At 37.8% G+C, this 26,666-nt stretch overlaps 1 protein-coding gene across 1 annotated transcript; it reads left to right on the forward strand.

Moving 5' to 3' along the window:
* Window positions 1–2,818: 2,818 nt before the first annotated feature.
* On the forward strand, window positions 2,819–3,899 carry LOC104112012 (transcription factor MYB44-like). Its single transcript, XM_009621835.4, has one exon. The coding sequence runs from the start codon at window positions 2,955–2,957 to the stop codon at window positions 3,729–3,731; it is 777 nt and encodes a 258-aa protein (XP_009620130.1). The 5' UTR covers window positions 2,819–2,954; the 3' UTR covers window positions 3,732–3,899.
* Window positions 3,900–26,666: the final 22,767 nt, after the last annotated feature.

The raw sequence follows: 26,666 nt of genomic DNA on the forward strand, positions 1-26,666 counted from the left end.
GAAAGTGTTCAATTTGATAGAGTTTTGACTCAACAATTTGCCCAAAGTTTGTTAAAGCCATACGACGTTGTCGGATTGTTGTATCTCGGAGGAGACAAGTCAAAAGTATTACTGATGGACCGGTGAAAATGTTACCACTGCGAACTTGAATCTCCTTAAACTTGAACAATATTTATTTATTTTTCTTCATCTTATGTATTAACTTGTAATTACTTATAATTTCACCAATAGCCTTTAAATAGACGAATACATTAATTCCCTGCGACTTTTATTTAACTTTTTTCGAATCTTTTTTAACATTTGCACCCAAAATAAAAACATCTTTTTTAACACATTTAAAAAGACTTGGATCGACACGCACCGATTCAGCGAGTGGACCTAGGCCAATATTTCCCCAGATAAAACGAAGCTGAAAAGTCAAAGGAATGCAGACTCGAATCACGTGAGATTCGTCCAGGCTGTTAGTGGGGTCCATGCCTACGTGGAGCTACTTGAAGTCATCTTCAAGCTGATTAAATTAATTAGTGCATATCTCACCTTTTTCACTCCTCGATTGATCAAAGCCGTTGGTTATAGGGCAAAAGAAATCTCGATTTGGATTCCCAGCTGTAAGTCTGTAAAGTTGGTCAAAAGTTGTAACCCAACTTGACAATTCTTTGGGTTTTAATTATTTTTTAAAAATACTAATAATAGGAATTTTAACATGAATACGGCGTTAGAGTGATAATAATATAGCATGATGATGTTGTTAATTATGATTAAACAGCTAATTATGGCTTTACTGTCTTTCATGTTTTAAACGCTCCCTCTTGTTTTATGTTAAAACCCTACATAGCTAGCTAGTACGTGAATGATTGGTACTTGCAATTTTCTCGACTCCTTGTTTTCTACGTTTATTTCCAAAATTTCCGTTACTCATTGCAACAAAACCTTATTTTTTGCCCCTTCTCCAAATAGTTGATGCTACTTTAGTTGTTATTTACTTTGTAACAGTAAAGAGCGTTAGTGATATTGTGTGCTTTTTTGAGTTTAGGCTTTGACAGGTTTAAAATGTGTCACTACAGTTTAAAGCTTATTAACTTATATAAGTAATAAGTCTTGAATCCTAGTAACACGTTTTAAACTCGTGTGAGCCTAAGCATAAAACGGACAATATCATCGGTGGGATGGACTGTTATAATTTTATTGCAGCGGGGAAAACATGAGGTTAAATGAAAAACCAAGTAAAAAAGTAGACACGTTTTGTTAGCAAAACTAGCTAGTACTAAATATTAATCCTCGGTTTGCTTTGCTTTGTGTTGTTATGTTCTACTTCTAGCGATTGTTGTAATTAGTTATGAGCAAGTTAATTCGTCGGTAAAGGGTAGAAAGTAAGTTCTGGTTAAAAATGATATGCTCCTTCGATCAACTAGTGGTTCTGTTTCAAAACTATTTACTCTCTCCGTTTCAAATTAGATGAGCTATTTTTCTTTTTAGTCTGTTCCAAAATAAATGACACAATTTTAAATTTGGAAATAATTTAACTTTAAACTCTTCATTTTACCAATTTTTACCCTTTATGAGAAACTTTTATAATCATACAAATATCATGCCCCACAAAACTTTTACCCCTTAAGCTTTTAAGGCCAAGTTTCATTTTTTTAAACTGCATGCCGAGTCAAACTACCCAATCTAATTTGAAACGGAGGGAGCACTAAACTTACTAAAAGACACTCTAAAGTTACAAGTGATTATGCTGAGTGCTAGCATTGTGCAAAATCATAATATAATTCTATTCTGTTTATCTCAAAATTTAAGAACCAATGCCTTTTCCAAATAACAATGTGACAACTCTTTTCTCTTTTCAGTAACAAAATAAAGATAACTTAGTGCACAAAGTATTTCGCATTCACTTAAAGTTCGTGAAAGGATCATACTTTAAAAAGTGATGTAAATAGCCTACCGTAATACTAGGATTAGTGGCTGATTACATAGCTTGAACCCGTAACTTATTGATCACACAAAAATAACTTTATTGTTGCTTTAAGTCACTTCCCTCGTTAACACTATCTAAACGAACTTATTTTCAGGTGAAAGGGATGTTGAAGAGTTCTTGCTCAAGTAACAAGCTATTGTTCAAGTAAATTATACAAAGAACCATGTGGCTATACTATCTGTGGCATAAATATGATTAATTGAGACTGACGTAATATTGATCCTTTTTGTGATTCTTGTAGGAACCATGTACCATTGTTGTTGTACGGAAGTTGTACACAAAAGATCGCTAATTAAAGATCCCAAGGATTCATTTATGAATCTGGACTATATGACAAAAGAAAATGCAGTGAAATTGAAGCAATAATACTTAAAAACCTTCAATAGTAACACTCTATTCAATGTATCTACTAGGGTCTCTCATTTCTTGACCTAATATTAATAATAAGAATAGTAATTATCTCCCTCCCCCTAGATAATTGGATATCCAAATTTGTCAATCTACGTACCAATAACGACAAAACACCACCAGCCGCGACAAATCTGTTCATATCACACAAAATTATAATATAATAATACCCTATGTTTTTTGAGTATGTGCATAACAACTGGTTGCAGATCTACGCACCCTTTTTAGTTACAAGTTATAACCCCTACCAACTTTACATAAGGCAGTTTCCAAGAACCAACCCCTTCACCTCAGTCCAAAATCTCTAATTCCACCTAAATGTTCTGAAAAAAGCCATTGGCTTATGTTCATGCACCCTCAATTATACAACTATCTCTTATCATTTCTATAAAAAAAAATACTAATAAAAATAAAAACCTCTTATCATTTCTGCCTCTATATATACCCCCTTTACATCACTCTTAACCCCACTTATTCACTAAACTAACCATTAGTATTCAACCCAAACATAACAAGTCCATTTTCAAAATTCCCCTTAACTATCTTTCTTGTTGTGGTTATTTTTGCAAAAATGGAATTTTTTAACAGGTGTTCGACATCTACTACTTCATCTTCATGTGAATCATCTTCATCTGAATCTTCACTTTCTGGTAAAACACCAAGGGATGGAAAAAAATCCGAGAGAATAAAGGGACCGTGGAGTGCTGAAGAGGACAAGATTTTAACAAAACTTGTTGAGCGATATGGGGCTCGAAATTGGTCTTTAATTAGTAAATATATAAAGGGTAGGTCCGGTAAATCTTGCCGGCTACGGTGGTGTAATCAATTAAGTCCAAATGTGCAACACCGGCCATTTTCGCAAACAGAGGATGAGACCATTTTGGCTGCTCATGCAAAATATGGAAATCGTTGGGCTACTATTGCAAGATTACTTCCGGGTCGGACTGATAATGCTGTTAAGAATCACTGGAATTCGACACTAAAGAGACGTTACCAACAGTTACTTCAGCAGCAAAATCAGAGCCCGGTTGTTTATTCTGATGTGAAAATTAACGGGTCAGCATCGGGATCTGGGCCGTGCATGGATTATATGAATGCTAATGAAAGTCCAATTAGAGGGAATTTCCCAATTAATAATGTTGTTACGACTAATTGTAGCAGTGAATTTGATGACCCAATGACGACTTTGTCCTTAGCGCCGCCGGGAATGGGCGGCGATGAGTTACCGGAGAGGAAAACGGAGAGTTTTCCGGCAGAGTTTTGGGATGTGATGAGAGATGTGATTGCTAAAGAAGTGAGGGAATATGTTGCTTCGTCATTTTCTGGAGCTTCTACGGGATTTCCTTAATTAGCATTTAAAAAGAAGAAAAAAACAAATTGTTTCCTAGAATTACTTGTTAATTCTAAAGTTGGCTTTGAGCTTTGATAATCAATTTGATTGTTCATAAGTTTGATTATAAATTGATAATTATATGTTAAAATTGTTCAGCTAGCTTTAGCTGGAATTCCATCCCTATCAACCGTTTATAACTACGTAATTATCTTCTTTTTTTTTAAAACCAACTACTAAATTATATTGACTAAAATTTTGTCTAACCTATGGTGTATGGTAGTACCAAACGACCAAATTCTAATAGTCTGTGCTTAGATGTCAAGGAGAGAATATTCTATTTTAATTTACCAAAATTTTGGATAACTAACGTTAAATACAAGAGAGAAAATGATGAGGCATTTGGTTGTTCAATTAATCAATTTCTATCCTATAGGAATAAATCGTCAATAATTATCTTATATGGTACTTTATTCATCAAAATAGGTTGTATATTATTTACCGTAGTAAATTCAAAATTTGGCCGATGTGAATATTAAGTTAAGAGCAGGGGTGTACATATGTCGGGTTGGTTCACATTTTTCAATTACCAAACAAAAGCAATGGTGTCGGGTTTTTTAATTTATAAACCAAACAAAACCAATAAAGTCGGGGTTTTCAATCTCGGATTTTCTCGGGTATTTCAATTTTTTTCGGGTTTTCGAATTTTTTTCCGGTAAAGTCTTAATAGCACAAAATATGCAACTTGTGCTCCAAATATTTATTTTAGTCCTAGTAGGATACAACTATATAATATATTTTTCAAGAAAATAAAATAATAATATGAGATGAGTTATAACATTGTACTAAAATATTCAATAACATAGATAATAAAATCGCACAGAAAATATTACTACTAATTAATACACCATAATAAAAATTAACATAACCTAAAAATACTATATAGGTCGTGCTAAAATAAGTACAACTAATAAGTACTATTAATTACCCAACTAAGCATAAAAAAGATAAACTAGGTTATACATTTTCATTATAAATCAATGCAAAACTAAAAAATAGATATTCAATACTATTGTCATTCATAGCGTTGAATTGAATTTTCTTTATTAGCATTAGTATTGATTTGAACTTTATTTGACTTACTACCTTTATGAGCTATAAATTTAATTGGACCATTCAAAAATGCTAAGTCCAAACTTTAAATAATCTTTTAAAGATAAAACTATGAACAAATTTAAGAAATATTTATAAATTATATTACAATAAATATTTATATGCATAAAATATTTTTAAAAATTGTCTTAATATAATGTCGGGTTAATTTGGTTTCGGTTTGAACTTGTTTAGTTAAAACCAAACAAAACTAATTATGGTCGGGTTTTTTTTTTCCAACACCAAACCACAATCTATTTTTTTTCACGTTTTGACTCGGATTATCTGGTTGGTGCGGTTTATCGGTTTTTTTTGTACACATTTAATTAAAAGTGTCTGTTCAAAGACATATTTTTAACTTAATTATTTTAACTATTTTTTTTAAAAATAGAACCCACATAAACTTCTATATGCGCTACTTATTATCCAGCTACTAATTGATAGGGTGATAATACAAGTTGCAAGTCTTGAAATTTCAATAAGGTCAAACTTCTAAGCATTCTATATTTGGTAGAACATTGCCCCACTTACCGAATATACATTTAGTTGTGATTAATCCACATTTCACCTGTTTTGATTGGAGGATTTAAATGGTCTATAGGTCTTACAAAATATCTAAAACACAAGATCTAATAAATCAACTTTTAGACACTATAATTGTGGACACCTCAAACTAGCTCTTTTGACACATGTCAGATACAATTAGACTTCTCTACGACGATCATCCTTTATAACAACAATTTATTATAATAGTTAATTTTTTTTTGGTATGGATTTCTCATGTTATCTTATAATATACGTTCTCTTTAATAGCATTTTGTTATAGGAGTCAAAAAATATTCGAACAAATGCGACTGTTATACAAATATTTGACTATATATATTTTATAGAAGCTTTATCTTTTTCAGTTGTGCTATTTAATGGCATTCACTGCTAATTAGCTGATATTGGTAAGATTCATAATGCAAGTATTCGATTGCTTCAATTTAGTGAAAAATGTGAGTTAATTGACGAAAAACAACAAAAACATGGACGGCACATTTCATCATGTGATCTATTCTCACAAAAATTTAAAAGGTATTTTTTTAGAGCCCATGTCCTTCCTTTTCTATCAATTTCTAGTTCTGGGGGCAAAGAAAGGGTGGTGGGACAACGAAAAAGAAACGAAAATACAAAATATATTTCATGTTTTGTCTTTTTATAAGTTTTGAAAAAAAAGTGGTATTAGAAGGAATGTTCCTACTTGCCCCTTTACGAATATAGAAAATTTTGGTTAAAGGCAAAGCATGATATCCATATTTTGAACGTGCTCGAGTCCTCAGTCCATGTGAACGCGATTTCTTTTTAGCTTTACAAAGTTTTTAGGCAGGGCGTGTGGGCTCTGCTCTGTTTCTCTTGGTGACCGATGCAAGCGACAGCTTAGACTCTATATAAAGTAATGATTAAAATCATCAAATTAAAATTTTGTTAAGCCATTTAAGTTGTCTTTAACGATCAACTGAACACAACAATTGAGGCTATTTTCAGCTATACACTTTATTTATTCACAAAAAAATCAACTAAACACCCGATCATGTTAACCCCTATAGCATGAAATGCACTCTCTAAGACACGAGGTACCTACCTAAAATTAGATTTTTCCTTTTTTTCCCTATAATAATGTGGACCCCAACTAGTTTTGACACATCCTTTTCCTCCAATTTTCTCCTCCACCATTGGACATTGGGTTTAAGTTACGAGTCATCTATGTGGACTGACCCGGACAGTGGCAGAGCTATATTGAACCGAGGGGTGCTAAGCGACACCCCTTCGTCGAAAAATTACACTATATTAATAGATATTTTTTTTTAAAATTTTATGTATATTTACAATACGTTGACTTCTCTTGACTTTTTGATATATCTAATTATTTATATTTTGACACCCCTTGATAAAAATTCTGGCTCCGTCACTGGACCCGGTCCACTTATAAGAGATAAGGCTGATGGAAGTTAATTATCAGGGAAGTTTATTAACTCCCGTAGAAATAGGAGAAGTGTCGTACGTTAAAAAGAAGTGGGGGCATGGAAACAAAAAAAGTGATCGGTAGTTCTCCTCATCTCCTCTTCTCTATATATTTCTCTTCGGTATAGAGACTGTGCCAGGCAAGAAAAAGAAAGAACACAGTAAACTTTAGGCCTCTAGTTTGTGAACAAAAACTCTGTTTCCTGGAGATTCAGAATATGACTTGGGCTATTATTTTGGTGGTGAGTTCAACAATTCTTCCGTTGCATTGTTGACAGGTACGTTAATGTTATTCTTGCCCCGCAGTTATTAAACTATCAATGGCATCAAAGCCGATTGTGTGTTCTGTTGTTTGAATGCACAGTTGAAATATAATGTGTGTTATTCTGATTATACTGATTAAAAAGACAATATCATTGAAATATTATAAAATATAGCTCAAAGTAACAATATAGAATAATGAAAAACAAGCTAAGAAATATAGAGAGAAAGAGAGGAGAGATTCTTATTTCTTCTTCAATTGTGTGTATTTTTCTATCTATTACAAGGTCTTTATATGGGCATGAAAAGTGAAGAAAAATATGTCATTAAGCATAGAAATATGTCATTGAATATGTCATTAAGCATTTGAGAAGATAATGGAAGAAGAGTAAACATCCACCATAATTTGATTTTTCTTATAACACTCCCCCTTGGATGTCCATAGATAGTGTGTCTCGTTAAAACCTTATTAGGAAAAAACCCTATGGGAAAAAAATCCTAATGAAGAAAAAAGAGTACACATGTTTAGAAATACGCCTTTTGGTTGCCTCGTTAAAAATTTTGCAAGAAAAACCTAGTGGGACAAAACCTTGTAAGGAAAAAAGAGTACAACACGTATTAACTCCCCCTGATGAGAGCATCAATTCATATCCTTGAACCTTCGTATCCCAATCTTGTACACTAATTTCTTGAAGGTTGACGACGGTAGAGATTTATTGAACAAATCAGCCATATAATCACTTGAATGGATCTGTTGCACATTGATATCACCATTATTTTGAAGATCATGTGTGAAAAATAACTTTAGTGAAATGTGCTTTGTCCTATCCCCTTTTATAAATCCCCCCTTCAATTGGGCATGCTGCATTGTCTTCATACAAAATTGTGGGTAGTTTGTCACACTTCAAACCACATTTGTCTCGAATAAGGTGTATTATAGACCTCAACCATACACATTCTCGACTTGCTTCATGAATAGCAATTATCTCAACATGATTAGATGGCGTAGTCATGATTGATTGCTTAGTCGATCGCCAAGATATGTAAGTGCCTCCATATGTAAACACATAGCCTGTTTGAGATCTGGGTCAGATAAATACCTATTATCGGCATAACCAACAAAATCGGGACTGCAATCATTGCCATAAAATAATCGCGTATCGGTAGTCCCTTTTAGATATCGCAATATGTGTTTGATTCCATTCCAATGTCTCCTTGTAGGAGCATAGTTATATCTTGTTAAGATATTAACTGAAAAAGTTATGTCAGACCTTGTATTGTTAGAAAGATACATTAGTGCACCAGTTGCACTAAGATATAGTACTTCGGGACCAAGAAGCTCTTCATTATTTTCATGAGGTCGGAATGAATCTCACAACTATCGGGGTACTGAATGGATGTGATTTATCCATATAGAATCGCTTTAAAATCTTTTTAGTGTATGATGATTGATGGACAAAAATTCCATCTTTCATATACTAAATTTGTAGACCAAGATAAAATTTTGTCTTTTCAAGATCTTTCATTTTAAATTCTTTCTTTAAATAGTCTACTGCTTTAGGAAGCTCCCAAAGAGTTCCAATGATATTTAAATCATCAACATACACGACGATTATAACAAATTTAGATCCAGATCTTTTTATAAAGACACAAGGACAAATTGAATCATTCTTGTTCCCTTCTTTCAACAAGTACTCACTCAAGCAATTGTACCACATGCGCCCTGATTGTTTCAATCCATATAAGGATTTTTGAAGCTTTATTTAATAAATTTCTTAAAAACCTTAATATGCTTCAGAACAATTTAAATCCTTCAATGTTTTTCATTATATGCATATCACGTTTTTCTTGTATTGCCAGATTAAAACCTGAAATGATGACATCCACCACAGGAGAACATGTCTCTATATAATCAATGCCAGGATGTTTATAAATCTTCTTGTAACACAAGTCGTCTTTATGTCTATCGACTTGACTTTTTTTATATTCCGCACAAGAACACATTTATATCTCCACTGACTTTATACTTTCAGGTGTTGGGACTATCCATCCAACTTCATATTTTTCAGGTGAAATGAATTTTCATCGCGTATTTTTCATTTGGCCAATCATTTATCTGTCCAAATTTCATGATAGATTTGAGCTCAAGATCCTCGTCAATATTAATAATGTTGAGCGCTACATTATATTAACAATATCATCGACGATCATTTTATATCGGTTCTACTATAACCCATTAAAGACATAACTTATTGAGATCTCTTTATCTTATTATTTTCAGGTACCCGAGCCTTTCCCATGAGGTCTTATGAAGTGTTATGTCGTGGTGCTCTTCTAGAGCACTTGCCTCCTTATTATGACCATCTTCAACATTTGCTCCTCTCCTTCTTCAAGGAGTTTTATCTTTGAAACCGATTAGTCTATTATGCTTCATGCATGCCATAGACTCTATTCATTATGAACTTTATTTTATTTGGATCATTAGCAGCTGAATATGACATTTAGCTTTGGGACAACAAATACGCCTGGCAATATTTTACAAATGAATTATCACTTGAACTTCAAGTTCACATTTTCTCGTACGAGGATCTAGATGTACTCATAATAATTCATTACATGCATTACTTTTTCAGCTGCCCATTTTCTCCCCCTATTGTTGGGATCACGAACACATATCCCTAACCTTATTTGGGGATCCATCTTTGTGCATTGTGGTGGAACAATTAAATCATATAGCACATTCATATTTCTAGATAGAAATTATTTGGTTCCTAACCCTGAACCGATTATGATAGGGAGAGCTTATCATAACTTGGCTAGATGCGTGCAAGTGCTATTGTATATTAAATAATACATCACATACCAAATTGTATTTTGGCAGTTTTGTTCTCATAACCAATGGTTTAGATATAATTGGAGGCATATAATTTCTGCTAAATCGACTTGGATTTAAACCAGTATTATCAAAATTTATATTCTGGAACTGTGCTCTAATAATTTGAGCAATCAATCTAGCAAAAGCCAAACTGCAAGTTGATAACAAATGCACGTGTGACCATATAATAGATGCATCTATTAAAATCATATAATAATAAACGGTCCATATGGCAGGTGACTGGGCCCATATATTTATCACATTTTATTTGTTTCAGAAATCAAGGGATTCAATCCCAACCTTAACTGGTATATCACGAGAATAAGCAGCACAAGAGAATTCTTGAAGAATCTTCTATTTCTCAATTAGTTTTTTGCATCATAATTGAACCGAGATGGTCAACCGGTCATGCCAACTAATATTTATTTCAGTAAACCTCTAGTTTACTTATGACATATGATTCCATCATCATGCTTATATTTGTATAGTACAAATAGAAAGAAAATCGGGTAACCTTTCATATTTACCCGTTATGATTATAGAAATATGAAGATATTCAATATTCCTTTCATTTATAGTCTCAATATGACAACCACTTTGACTTATACATTTGAAACTCAAAAAGTTTCTTTTGAGACTTTACAAATCACATTCTTTTCAAGGAATGGATCATAATCAGGGGCGTGCTTTATTATTTTTCATACCAATTTGATGGTAAACATTGTCTTCATATTTTGAAGGACTATTTTGAGAATCCTTATTGTTCTCCTTTTATAATCATAATGATTATTATTATTATTTTGATCTTTGGAACGTCCACGTTCATTGTTTAACCACTTATCTTTATTTAGACTTATTATGCACCGCTACCACATTTACTTAAGAATGGAGCAAATCAAGTGAAACAATATTCATGCCTTTTTATGAAAAATATATTATTTTTCTTTAGTTATCATTATATCATCAATATGGTATAGTGGGACTCAAACCCAATGTCTTACTGTCACGACCCAATTTCCCCTCTGTATGACATCGTGATGGCACCTAGTCTCTATGACTAGGTAAGCCTAATATTTGCGGAATAATGAAATAAAAATATGAATTAAACAACTAACTATTCAAAATACACAGTAATCCCAAAACCCGGAACATCGTGAATCATAAATTACAGAAGAAAAGTCTAGTGTCTCTATACATCAAAGTCTAACAAAAGAAAAATACAGAAGATAATGGACATGGGAAAGAGTAGAAGGGGGCTCCGAGGTCTGTGGATGCGGCAGATATATACCTTGAAGTCTCCAAAGCTGTCCCGGCTCACTGATAGTGCGACTGATAAGGAGAACCTGGATCTCCACACAAAAAATATGTGCAGAGAGTAGCATGAGTGCACCACAATCGGTACCCAATAAGTGCCAAGCCTAACCTCGGTAGAGTAGTGACGAGGTCAGGTCCGGGCCCTACTGGAATATGATAATAAAGTAAGACAAAAATGAAATATCACAGTAAAATAAAGACTGAAATTTAACAAGAAAGAATTTATAGAAGGTAACAGCTCAATACACAGAAATACAACAGGGGATCTCCCAAGATACCGTCTCGTAGTTCCAAATGTAAATGTGCAGGGGGATCTCCCAGAATACCGTTCCATAGTCCCAAAGTAAATATGCAGTACATGGGGATCTCCCGGAATACCGTTTCGTAGTCCCAAAGTAAATATGCAGTACAAGGGGATCTCCCGGAATACCGTTCTGTAGTCTCAAAGTAAATATGCAGTGCAAATAATAGAAATACAACTACATCACAAAATCTTACGATTTAGACCAAGTACCAGACTAAGTATAACTCAAAATAAAAGGAAAATAGGTTGCTGCTCAGTAAGAAAATCGATTTTTTCCCCATAACTAGCCTATGTACGTACTCGTCACCTCACGTACACGGCACTGACATATCACAATAGTTCTAGAGCTTAAGGGGATTTCCCCCACACAAAGTTAGGCAAGCCACTTATCTCGAACCAAGCTCAATCAATCGGTCACAATGCCTTTCCCACGAATATCCGGCTCCGAATGGCCCAAATCTAGCTAAAAGCAATTACATATCATAAATACAACCATAATAGACTCATCTAATTAATGAAATCAATACTTTAACAAAAATTTCGAAATTCGTCCTAAAATTTCAACACGGGCCCACGTCTCGGAATCGGGTAAAATTCACAAAATCCGAAAGCCCATTCACTCATGAGTCTAACCATATCAAATTTACTAAAATCTGACACCAAATGGTCTTTCAAATTCATAAATCAAACTTTCCAAATTCCTAGCCTCAAACTCCCAAATTCCACCTTAAATACACACTAACAAATGTGGAAGCAAGATTATTGATAAAAAATAAGCACAAGGGACTTATCTCAAGAAATGCCTCGAAAATGCTCTCAAACATCGCCCTAAATCGAGTTTGCAAAGTAGAAAATGACAAAAATCATGAAGCCCTTCGGTTTTAAACACTGCCCAGGCATTTTCGCACCTGCGGAGCTTGGGCTCGCACTTGCGCGCCCGTTGGTGCGAAAATGTGGGCGCACCTGCGAAAACGACTAACCTTGGCTGCCTCCGCTTCTGCGAGCACTGGTCTGCATCTGCGCTATCGCAGGTGCGGATAAACCATCGCACCTGCGACCTCTACTGATCTCCACTCCTTCCGCACCTGCGCTCAACTTTCCGCACATGCGGCCTCGCAACTGCGGCAAATACCCTCGCATGTGCGATCATACCAGCAAAAGACCAAACTTCAAAAATTTCTCAACTTCCATTCCAAGTCCGTTAACCATCCAAAACTCACCCGAGGCCCCCGGGACCTCAACCCAACATACCAACCAATCATAAAACACCATACAAACTTAGTCGAGCCCTCAAACCACATCAAACAACGCTAAAATCACAAATCATCCTCTAATTCAAACTTAAAGAACTTGAAACTTCTAAATCCGACAACCGATGCCAAAACCAACCAAACCACGTCCGATTGACCGCAAATTTTGCACACAAGTCATATTCAAGATTATGGACCAATGAACCTTGGGCTCAACTTGCCCTTCTTTCCAAACCTCATAACTCCCTTCATAGGTAAACCCGGAGCAAGACTCGCTCTCCAACCATGAATGCTACATCGCGAACCTTCCGATCCACACAACTCTTCTGTCTTGACTGGGCTGTGCGAAGTCTATCCTGAATCACCTTAACCTTTTCCAAGGTATCCTGAACCAAGTCTGTACCCAATAATTTGGCCTCGCTGGGCTCGAACCAACCTACTAGGGACCGACACCGCCTACCATACAGAGCCTCATACGGTGCCATATGAATGCTAGACTGATAACTGTTGTTGTAAGCAAACTCCGCAAGTGGCAAGAACTGGTCCCAAGCACCCCCCAAAATCTATCACACACGCACAAAACATATCTTCTAATATCTGAATAGTGCGCTCTGACTGCCCGTCCGTCTGAGGGTGAAATGTTGTGCTCAACTCCACCTGAGTACCCAACTCATGCTGTACAACTTTCCAAAACTGTGATGTAAACTGCGTACCCCGGTCAGAGATGATAGATACTGGTACGCCATGAAGCCTGGCGATCTTACGAATGTAGATTCGAGCTAGCAAGAATAGGTAGTCATCACTAGAATGAAATGAGCCGACTTGGTCAGCCTATCCACAATCACCCAAACTGCATCAAACCTCCGCTGAGTCCGTGGGAGTCCAACAACAAAATCCATAGTGATCCGCTCCCATTTCCATTTCGGAATCTCCAACTTCTGAAGCAACCCACCTGGCCGCTGATGCTCATATTTTAACTGCTAGCAATTTAGACATCGGGCCACATACTCTACTATATCCTTCTTCATCCTCCTCCACCAGAAATGTTGTTTCAAGTCCTGATACATCTTTGCGGCACTCAGATGAATAGAGTACCGCGAACTGTGAGCCTCCTGGAGAATCAACTCACGCAAACTATCTACATTGGGCACACATAGCCTGCCCTGCATCCTCAATGCACCATCATCTCCAATAGTGACCTCCTTAGCATCACCGTGCTGGACCGTGTCCTTAAGGACAAGCAGATGGGGTTCATCATACTAACGCTCCCTGATACGATCATAAAGGGAAGACCGAGAGACCACACAAGACAATACTCGACTCGGCTCAGAAATATTCAATCTCACAAACTGGCTGGCTAAGGCCTGAACATCCAACGCCATGGGCCTCTATGTTGTTGGTAGATTTGCTAAGCTCCCCAAACTCTCTGCCCAACGACTCAAAGCATCGGCCACCACATTGGCCTTCCTAGGGAGGTACGAAATGGTGATATCATAATCCTTAAGCAGCTCCAACCACCTCCTCTGACGCAAATTAAGATCTTTTTGCTTGAACAGATTCTTCAAACTTCGGTGATCGGTGTAAATATCATAAGGAACACCGTACAAATAATGCCGCCAAATCTTCAAGGCATGAACAATAGCTGCTTACTCAAGATCGTGGACATGATAGTTCTTTTCATGCACCTTCAACTGTCTGGATGCATAGGCAATCACCCTACCGTCCTGCATCAACACCACGCCGAGACCAATCCGCGAGGCATCACAATATACAATATAAGACCCTGAACCTGTAGGCAATACCAATACTGGGGCTGTAGTCAAAGCTGTCTTGAGTTTCTAAAAGCTCTCCTTACATTCCTCTGTCCACATGAATGAAGCACCCTTCTGGGTTAGCCTGGTTATAGGTGTTGCAATAGATGAGAAACCCTCTACAAATCGACGGTAATACCTCGCCAAACCAAGAAAACTCCGGATCTCCGTAGCTGAGGACGGTCTGGGCCAACTCTGCACTGCTTCAATCTTCTTCAGATCCACCTAGATCCCCTCACTCGATACTATATGACCCAAGAATGCCACTGAGTCTAGCCAAAACTCACACTTTGAAAATTTTGCATATAACTTCTTTTCTCTTAAGGTCTGAAGCGCAGTCCTCAGGTGCTGCTCATGATCCTCCCGACTCCAGAAGTATACCAGAATGTCGTCAATAAACACAATAATGAATGAGTCAAGATAAGGCCGGAACACACTATGCATCAAGTGCATAAAAGCTGTCGGGGCATTGGTCAACCGAAAAGACATCACAAGGAACTCGTAGTGACCATACCGAGTCCGGAAGGCAGTCTTCGGGATATCTGGCTCCCGAATATTCAACTGATGATAGCCGGAATGGTGATTCAGAATACGACTTGGGCCTATTATTTTGGTGGTGAGTTCAAAAAATTTTCCTTTGCGTTGTTGACAGGTACGCTAATGTTGTTCTCCCCTCGATTATTAAACTATCATTGGTTAAAACCGAAAATTGTATTTAATACTAAGGGATATTACATAGTTCACTCATAGCCATCCCATTGGGATCGAAACTATGAGAAAGTACAAAAGTAGAGATAATATTGACTGTTTTTACATTTCTCATGTTGGCTAATTTATTACAAACTATTTCTGAAGTAGACCTAGTGTAGGGAGTGCTTTAGCATCGGCAAGAACTACGGCTTCTACTAGAGGTGCAGGCGATGATAGGATAACTACTCTATCCATAACAACTAGCTTGGTGCTTTTTTTAGTCAAAAGATGTGCCACCTGAGTTGCCTCACATAAACTATGCCTGAGCATGGGTTCTCCAGTTGCGACATTGACCACCTGCAAAAATTCATTTTCTCGTCCTTTACTTCATACTTAGACACTCCATTTTCTATGTGCTAAATCACCCATTTCACACTTTAAGACTCCTTCAGATGGTTTAGATGACTAGTAAATTAAAATTTGTGAAAATCTATTCAACAAAGATCCTCTCACCCTTACCAACTAGTATATATTTCTAATGCTATAAATTCTTTTAGTTTTTCAACTCATTTTCTTTCTCAAACCAAATCATTTTCTTGTTCCACGTACCAACCATTTGGATTTTCATGGCTTGGTTTCTTTTTATTCAGTTTTTTAAATATACGAACTTTGCTAACCAAGAGAATTTATAATGGAGTTTTTTTTTCTTATCTAGATTATCCACCGTGACAAAGAAGAAATTGAAGTATGCAATGAGCATTACAAGAACAGATACGTCATTAAAGACTTCGTTTGGGGGGTGGGGGGAAGAAAGAGGGGTATGGGTAGTTTTAATAAAAAATTACTGTTTTTAATAAGAAAGTGACTGGTATATATATATTTTTTAAAAATCCACGTGTCATTTAATGATTGGTTGTTTGACACGTCATTCGTGATTGTAAGTCACTCATGAGATTTGTTGGACTCGAGTGTTTAAGAGACACGCTTTTGTGAATGAATGAAGTGTCTAGCTGAAAATGGCCTCAGTCAGTGTTCAGTTGACCGTCAGAGATAAATTAAAGGGATAATTTATATATGTCGCCTAAAGTTTTTGCTTCATCAGGGACATATACGCCTTGAGTATACTCCAATTGCAAAACTAAATTATAAAGGAAGTTGAAGCGAATCGTATTTCATATTTGGTCTAAAATAGTTTAACTGAAAAAGGTCCAAATACACCCTTGAATTATATGAAATTGAGCGAATTTGTCCGTCGCCGTTCAATACTTGATCCAAATATGTCTTTTATTTAAGTGACCCCATATGAAGGGAATATTTGGTCTCACATGCATAGATTGAGGGCATATTTGGCCATTAAAGTTCTTAAACTTTTATGTTATTGAGTTATCTTGATTGGTTCATGATAATGTTATGAAAGTTTGTAATGATAAAATCCCTCTCAGAACGATTGGGTTCTTTATGTAAATCTTAAACACGAACAAAGAAAAGCAAAGTGTAGAAAAACTTAATCCATTTTATTTGCGACTTTTTTCAACAATTTAAGGCAACAAAAAACCAATAATAGATTTTATTGATGAATATTGAAAGCATACTCTAAGAAAATAATTTCTTTATATCATACCATTAACAAACAAATATATAATCTATATCGACACTTGAGAGAAAAGAATGGTGGAAGAAAAGAATGTTAACTCTCCTTTGTATTTACAACCAAAATGTGCTCTATTATTTTTTCATAATTTGAAGGTGGCATTTTAAACAATCTTAGAAATGAACTTCGTCCAAGAGAAGAGTGAGGATTATTGCAAGTAGTAGTAATTTTGAAGAGTTAATCACGTTACGTTACGGCTAGTAAGGAAACAAATGGAGCTTATTATATGTGTATGTGCCAAAATTACCCTAATTACTTTAAGGCCGAATCAACATTAGGAGGACCTTTAAAGGTTGCCACGCGTCATCGGCATGAGTACGAAAGATGATGAAGGCAAGGCCGTGGATTCAATAGAGACTGAGGTCGAGGACGAGCACTATCTTTAAATGGAGAAATAACAGCTAGTTTTAGGGATAAGACTTCAAAGAGAATTTTTCAGTGAATATTCTCAGAATCTGTACTATTAGGATTTTGTGGCACAAATCCCCTAATAAATAGGTAGAGACATAGCTATAGAGAGGGGGAAAACTCATTATAAGAAAGAATTGTCATTCTCTAAAGATTCTTGCTTTATATACATCCAAAATATACCTTTTATCTCAGATCTGATTCTAACTTTTACCCCACGATCCAAGAAGAATACAAATATTCAAAGGTTTATCAATCATTCATCATTGGCAGGAGGAATATCATCAAATCCAACCCTTTTTCGGTTACCCTATTTGTATTTATTTACATTAATGCCATTATATTTCATATATTACTATTGAATGTTATCTTCTTTGTTTTTGAGCCATTAAATACTGTCTTTATTACATATTTATTGTTACCCGACAATGCTTGAACTATTTTATCACAAAACTATCCCAAAGACTTTTTAGATATTATCATTGGCTAAGATTAACTCAATTCTGTTAGAAAATTTAATTGTTTAAACCTAAATCTAAATTTTAGGTCAAACAGTTTGGCACGGTTTGTGAGGATTCTCTTAGCTAATATTTTAATTTCCATTAGATCTACGACGTGACTTGTTAATCTAACAAACCGCAAGGTTTATCTACCCTCTTTATGCAGACATAAATTTTCATGGCAGGTGACCAGGGAATGGAACTAGGGCAACATATAACATTCCCCTTAACCTCATAAACGCTATAAACAAAGGCGACAAAACACAAGGCGAAGAAGTAACACCCACTGCCTCCCAAGGCGAGAGAGGTTACCTCCCCCTTTCTGTAGCACAACAAAATCAAATGGAAAAAGAGCCTCCACGTCCGTGGGAGAATGGATGCCACATGTTATGAAAAGCTCCTCGAAGTATGGCTAACTGATACCCTAGTAAGCGTGCTCAACAAACAAGCTCCATGCACGACTATAGAAACCACAAGAGCCCACGCGATACCGCGAGGGGACGAACATAGCGATCAACCAGACCCTATGACTTCAAGTAAAACTCACAATGTTACTGAGAGTGCAGGTGATAACATCCTCATTGTTGTTCTAAAAAGAATAGAAGAAATAAAAAACGAAAATAAGGCGCTTGTCACACCCATCAAAAATTAGGTACTCACAACGCTCAAAGACCAAATGAAAGAATACCAAGAACGGGTAGACAAGATACATGGTGCCCCCAAATTACTGCCGAAAAGGGACGCCGATAGCTTTATAGAGTAGCCATATAGCGAGGAAGCGGCTCCACATGCCATACCGAAGACCTTCAATATGCTCCCGTATCTCAAAATATATGATCGGACAACCGACCCCGAGGACCATGTGACTCACTACGTCACCGCTGTAAAAGGTAACGACTTTACCAAGGAGCAAGTGTCCTCTATTTTGCTGAAAATATTTGGCGAAACCCTCACTGGAGGCACATAAACATGGTACTCATAACTTCTAGCCTGTTCCATAGAAACGTTCGAGGAAATGGCCGATAAGTTTGTGTTGGCGCATGACGGGGCCAAGAACGCCGAAACAAGAGTAAATGACATCTTCACCATCAAAAACTCCCAGGAGAGGGACTAAGGGACTTCCCTGCCCGGTTCAACAAGGTAAGGATGACCTTTCCAAACGTTTCTGAAGGGATAACCATCGCAGCCTTTCAGAATGGGTTGAGTAGAGAAGGTTCAAGAGCGACCAGAAAGCTACTGATCCGATTAATGAAGCATCCCCAACTACTTGGGATGAAATGCATAATACCTATTATGTCGAGGTTTGAGCAGATGACAACGACCTTAACGTACTAACTCGTCAGCTCATCTTGGTACAATCCGAATCCAGGAAAGAAAGAAGGGACAATATGATGAGAGATCACCCAGTCTCGCGGCCAAACATAGAGCGACATCAGCCCTTTGTCAGGACATCCGCTCCTCCCTTTCGCTGTGAAGATGCCCCATCCAGACCGAGGTCAAGCACTTACAGAAACGATAGAGGTATTCCCCCTTGTTATCTGCTCACAACTTTTGGGTTTCACCTACATATGTGGTCTACGCCCTTGAGAAGCTCATAACGAAGGTAAAATGGCCGCCAAAGATGAGATCCGACCCCAACGCCAGGAAATTCGACGCCCTCTGTGAATTCTACCAAGAACGCAGAGAAAAAAACAAATGATTGCATCGCCCAGTGGCTAGAGGTGGAAAAACTACTACAGCAAAGGCATCTCAAAGAACTGCTCAGTAACAAAGGCAGGAACACCTTAGCAAGGAGTCGAGAACATTAGGGCCCGCCGAAACCACCTTCGCCAACTCATAGCATCAATATGATTATTGGTGGTAACGACGACGTCACCGTCAATGGCGTCAAATTCATCACCACCCAAAAGCTCAAAAGATCGATCACGTACGGACAGTATGACAGATTCGAAGAAAGTATCATGTTCGACGAGTCAGATACTGACGGTTTGACTTTCCCTCACCATGATGCACTTGTCATTATGTTACGAATATTAGATAACGATGTTAAACGAATCATGGTAGACGATGGAAGTAGAGCATGCATCATCCATCCTTGGGTCCTCGCCCAGATGAGACTCAAAGATAGGATAGTGTCGCGCTGCATCACACTAGCCGATTTTAACAATGCAGTCGAACGGACTTCAGGAGAAATTACACTCCTCGTCCTTGCCGGTGGGGTAACTCTGGAGATAACGTTCCACATCATGGACCAGGCCACCACGTATAACGCCATAGTAAGATGACTATGGATACATCCTATGAGAGTCGTCCCCTCCAGCTTATACCAAATGATCAAATTCCTAACACCTTCGGGATTATTTAGCATACGAGGGGAACAACACACGTCTTGAGAATGTTACCGAGTTGCCATGGACAACACGACAACTCAATAAAAGAAAGAAATTGAAAAAGAAGCGTAGAAATCTGCAGGGTCAAGGTAACCAAAAGGCAGGGCTAGGGAAGCCATCATGGATCTCGAAACGAGCTAAGCCACAGAATCATCCATAGAAGACCTCGACCCTATTCAATTAGACCATAATGACCTCAGTAAAAAGGCCTACATGAGCTGCAAAATCTGAAAACCAGGTAAATTTAGTCAATTCTTAATAGCTAAGGCATATCTGTTTGCTTCCAGCCATGCAGATATGCCAGGCATCCCCAAAGAGATTGCCACACACAAATTGAACGTCGATGACTTCTATCCCCCGGTAAGGTAGGTCCGACGAAAGTTCCACCCCACCATTAATGATGTCGTCTACGAGGAGGTAGAGAAGCTATTAGCAAACGGCTCTATTAGGGAGTCAAAGTACCCCCAAATGGATAGCCAACATGGTGATGGTCAAAAAGAAAAATGGAAAATAGAGGATATGTGTGGACTTCACATTCATCACTCACAGGGGAACATATTGTTATAGGGTCATACCATTTAGGTTGAAGAACGCAAGAGCCACCTATCAGAGGTTAGACATAATAATGTTCAAAGACTAACTCGGTAAGACCATGAAGGTATATATCGATGACATGCTGGTCAAATCCGTGAGGGCAAAAGATCACATCGACCACTTGAAGGAAGCTTTCGACATACTGAGACAATACAGGATGAAACTAAATCCCGAGAAATGCGAGTTTGGCGTAGACTCGTGAAAAGTTTTGGGCTTCTTGGTATCGCAGCGAGGGATTGAAGTCAACCCTAACCAAATCAAGGCTATCGATGAAATACTTGATCAATTGACTACTAAGAAGCAAGTCCAAAGACTGATTGGTCGAATTGCCGCTTTATAAAGATTTATCTCGCGGTCGTTTGATAGATGTCCCAAGTTTTTTCGCATACTAAAAAAGGATAATGGCCTCGAGTGGACGCCCGAGTGCGTGTAAGCACTACGATAAGTGAAGGCGTATTTGTCATCGCCACCTTTTCTCTCGAAGCTCGAACCTAGGGAACACCTACTCATCTTCCTCGCCGTCTCTGAAGTGGAAGTAAGTGCGGTCTTGGTTCGAGAAAGCAAATATACACAATCTCCTATTTATTGCATTAATAAAATACTTAAAGTGCGGTCTTGGTTCGAGAAAGCAAATATATACAATCTCCTATTTATTGCATTAATAAAATACTTATTGACACCGAGACGAGGTACCTACACCTCGAAAAATTGGCCCTGGTCTTGGCCGTAGCGTCACGAAAGCTTAGACCATATTTTCGGTTCCACCCTATCTCGGTAGCCGCCACTTTTCCCCTAAGAAGCATTTTACATAAACCCGAGCTGTCAAAGAGGCTGCCCAAATGGGCCATCGAGCTAAGTTAACACGTCATCACATATCAGCCTAGAACAATAATAAAGTTACAAGTACTCGTCGGCTTCGTCTCAGATTTTAGCGCAAAAGTAATCCCCGAGGCCGAGTAGGAAGCCTCTCAAGCTTCTCTTCAAATACAAAACCTTTGGGTCCTATACACCGAAGATGCATCCAATGCTTCCGGATCTGGACTGGGACTCGTACTCGAGGTTTGTCGATAAGATGACTTGATATGACTAACAACGAGGCAGAGTATGAGGCCATAATTGCAGGGTTGAGGCTAGCACTCATATACGGGGCGAAGCGGCTGAGACTCCGCTGTGATTCTCAGCTTGTAGTCAACTAAGTTGGAGGGACTTTCCAAATCAAAGAACAAAGGTTGCAGAAATATCAAGCCGAGATCTGTAAGTTGCTGCCCAATTTCGACAAATGGCAGCTCGACTAGATCCCACGAACCCAGAACATCGAAGCAGATGACCTCGCCAAGTTGGCCGCTGCCACCAGAAGCATCACGACTGGAGATAAATGCGTAGTCTATCTCCTCAACTCGTCACTAGACCAAATTGAGGTAAAATATTCAAGTTTAACTTGGGACTGGCACAATTGTATTATTACATATTTGCAGGATAGAGTCCTCCTAAATGACAAACAGGAAGCTAAAAAACTAAGAATGCAAGCGGCTAGATACAACCTCCTTCATAACGACTTATACAAAAGAACATATGGCGGCCCTTTGGCGAAGTGTTTAAGTACGAATCAAACCTAGTGCGTTCTCGAAGAAGTCCATAAAGGCCAATGCAGCGCTCATTCTGGCGATCAAGCACTTGTTAGATGCCTCATATGAGTCGAGTATTACTGGCCCACCATAAAGAAAGATGCGTCAGAGTTCGTTAAGGAGTGCAAGCAGTGTAAGAAATATGCCCCGATAATTCACCAAGCAGGCGAACACCTTCATTCGGTCACCTTTCCATGGCTATTTATTAAGAGGGGAATGGACATCGTGGGTCCACTTCCACCAGGGCGAGGTAACATACGATTCTTTTAGTTTTAAGTGACTATTTATCTAAATAGGTGGAAGCAGGGGTATTCTCCCAAATCCGCGAACAAGAAGTAGTCACTTTCATATGGAGAAACATTATTTGCCGATTCGGCCTACCTAAAGAGATAAGCTGCTATAACGGACCCCAAATCACAGAAAGAAAAACCAGTGAATTCTTTAAAAAATGACACATTAAGAGGATACTTTCAACTCCCTATCACCCAGTCGGAAACGGGCAAGCGGAATCCTCCAATACATCCATACTAAACATCATGAAAAAGAAGATCGAAGATGCCAAGGGACTATGGCCGGAAATACTACCGGAAGTATTATGGGTGCACGGAACCACCCCGAAGACGAGCACAAGAGAGATGCCATATTCCTTAGTCCACAGAACAGAAGCATTCATACTAGTAGAGGTCGGAGAACCTAGCCTGAGGTACTCCCAATAAAGCGGTACTAGCAATGACGAGAGTAGGAGAAAAGAGCTCGATGAGGTCGACGAGCGAAGATATATGGCATACAAAAGGATGTCGCCCAAAAATAACTGGCAGAACATTACTAAAAGAGGGAAAATTGGGATCCAACTGGGACGAGCCATTTAAAATTATATGCAAAGCAAACAACGATTCATTTCGACTAGAGACAATGGAAGGAAAACAACTACCAACCAATTGGAATATCAGAGACCTCAAATACTTCAACTTCTAGAAAATAAGAAGTTCCCCCAAGTCGTACTCTTTTTTTTCCTCACTTGAGTTTTGTCCTAATAAGGTTCTCTCAAGTAGGTTTTTAACGAGGCAACGAGTGGAAGATTTCGAGTTGGAGTGTACGAGAACAAACTAATGTTTTCATTGCCCGACTCCTCAAGATTATCCAAGTCAAACAATTAAGGGACTAGATATACTAGGACTAGGACTAGAACGCCAGCCAACACCAAAATTTTGTAACCTTCTCCAAAAATTGCCCAAGGGCAAAACAGTGTAATCAGAGCAACGACGTCAAAGTCATTGAAATTCACGTTTAAAGAAACTACTTTAATGAAAGGTTATGTTCGACAATGCTCTAACAACACCTACTGGCCCTTGGCCATAACTTCACGAACGGTTAAGTTCGACTAAGCTCGAACAACACCTACCGACCCTCGGCCATAACTTAATGAAAGATTAAGTTCAACCAAGCTTGAACAATACCTACCAGCCCTCATCCACAACTTAACAAAAGGTTAAGTTCGACCATGCTCGAACAACACCTACCGGCCCTCGTCCATGAAACAAAAGTTTAAGTTCAACCAAGCTCGAAAACACCCATCGGACTTCAGCCACGACTTAACAAAAGACTAAGTTCAACCAAGCTCGAACAACACTGGCCTTGACCGTCTACTCCATCACCATCTCGTCCTCCAGTATCCTCTCCATCCTCGCCCTAAGGATAAGCAGAATCATACTAGGCATCGTCCTCGAGCCAATCTACGCCCTTTTCCTCACCAGGTTGAGGTGTAGTAAGATCATAATCGCAAGCGAGCTGAGCCGAGCAAGCCTTGACTCGAGCATCCTGAAGAGCCATTCCCGCAATAGTTCCTACCACATGTAAGTCGCGGAGCCGCATGACCTTTCACTTTGAGGAGGTAGGAACTAATCTATTTGCTTGACGACAAGCAAAGACTTAAGTTTGGGGGAGTTGATAAGTGTGAATTATGATCACTTATTAGTAATATTTTTCTTTTATTTTGTCTGAAAATATTGATTTATGTTCCCAAAACTAATAAAAATGCGCAAATTGTAGGAATGTTGGAAATTGGGCTTTTATGAAGCAATCCGACTCAAAAAGGAGTGTTACGACTCACAAGGCAAGAAGAGGCGCATCACACAAGAAGTGCAGTCTGCAGAAGTAAGTACGGACCACATAATTCCTTTTGCGGCCTGATGAAGAAACCCTGAAGTACTTGAAGTAGAAGTGCGGATCACACACAATTTGTGCGGCCGCAGAACATGGTCCGTACTAACAAGAATTCAAAAAGTTCTGAGAGTGTGCAAGTGACCAAGAATTGAAGCCTTGCCTGAAGTGCGGACCACACATGAAATCTGCGGCCGCAGAAGATAAATCGCTGCCGTAGACCAAATTGTGCGACTGTAGAATCCATGCCTCTGCAAACTCAAGCAACGTTCGGACCGCACATGGAATTGTGCTGCCGCAGAATTTACCGAGGGGCATTTTTGTGAGAAAATTTTGGGTCACTATAAATAGACAGGAATCACATTATTAGGTCATGTTTTAAAGTTCTAGCAGTTGTAACTGTTGTAATTTTCTATTTTCGGTTAAGGGTCTGATTTGCCCTTCTACTATCATAAATAGGCCTTATTTACCCTCCGTTTAAGGTTTCTATCAAAAATATCCCTACAGTTATACATTAGGTTCATATTTACCCCTTACACGTTAAAAATACTCTCCCATATTTTAAAATCCACGTGGCATCCCCTTATTGGACCAACTGACCCATACCATTTTTTTAATTCAAACCCGCCCGATCCAAACCTGCAAAATGTCCATTTCTTGTTCTCGTGGTCTTTGGCATGACGATTTTAACAGTGATGTTATTTGCTTCTCATCCAACCTTTTGGTGTATCTCTGTCCCTTGAGTATCTTACAAGCCTATTAATAGCAATCGTTATTTGGAAAACTTTTCACTTAAGATTAAAGTGAGTTGAATCTTGAAGTTTTTCCGCATGTTTACCTCCATCAGTAAGTAATTTACTTTCTTTTGGCTTCCCACGAGGAGACAAGGTAAATGAGGATACTGAATGGTAAATCCGTACACCTCTTGGAAATACTCAATAACTGATTTCATGTTCTTTTCCTCAACAACTGGAAAACTGTAATGAACATAAGAAAGTAAAGTGCTAAGATCTAGAATAAGTGCAAAAAATAAAAACAAAAGTGAAGGTATATGAAAGTAGAAGTACATAAGCTCTCTTGTTGGTTGTGATGTCAAACCAAAAATTCGGTATTTCCTTTGAATATTTCCCCTATGTGTAACTTCAATTTTGACACCTTTGAGAGCCTTCTTAACCTGTTTGAGGCACAAAGGATCAATCAGCTTTTTTCGACTAATATCCCTTTTCCTTTCCTCCTGCCCCTTATCCTCCCCACATTATTATTTCTCTTGACTTCTTTAATTCTAGGATCTCCACTAATTTGGGATTGCGCATTCTGATTCAACGACTCTTTTAATGGAGTTCTTGAAATCATATGCTTTTGCTCGGTGCCTTTTATTTTCCACTGAGGCATTTTTTGTGATATTCAACTATGGCCCTTCACATGAAAAAGACCACAAGAACAAGAAATGGACATTTTGTAGATTTGGATCGGGCGGGTTTGAATTAAAAAATGAGGCTGGTCAGTTGGTCCAATAAGGGAATGCCACATGGATTTATGGGAGGGTAGTTTTAACGTGTAAGGGGTAAATATGAACCTAATGTATAACCGTAGGGATATTTTTAATAGAAAACTTAAATGGAGGGAAAATAAGGCCTATTTATGATAGTAGAGGGGTAAATTAGAGTTTATGATAGGAAATTTATGATCATTTTGGGATACAAACATCATAATTTATCATTTTAATCTTCTATTATGGGTTTAATTAGTATTTCTTTTTTGTTTTCTTCATTTTGTACTAGGGTTGTGACCCAACCCTAGTGTGTAAACCTTATGGGTATTTAAGTTAATGCTTGTTTATGATTGAGTGTTTGTTATTTAACCTTGTTCATGCTTTAATTATAGAATTAATGATTGCAAATATTGATTCACACCTTTTTGACTTGGTCTTTACTTTAGAAAGATGGACCTAGTCTAGAAAAATT

Source organism: Nicotiana tomentosiformis, chromosome 4 (assembly GCF_000390325.3).
Source record: "Nicotiana tomentosiformis chromosome 4, ASM39032v3, whole genome shotgun sequence".
Taxonomy (NCBI): Eukaryota; Viridiplantae; Streptophyta; class Magnoliopsida; order Solanales; family Solanaceae; genus Nicotiana; species Nicotiana tomentosiformis.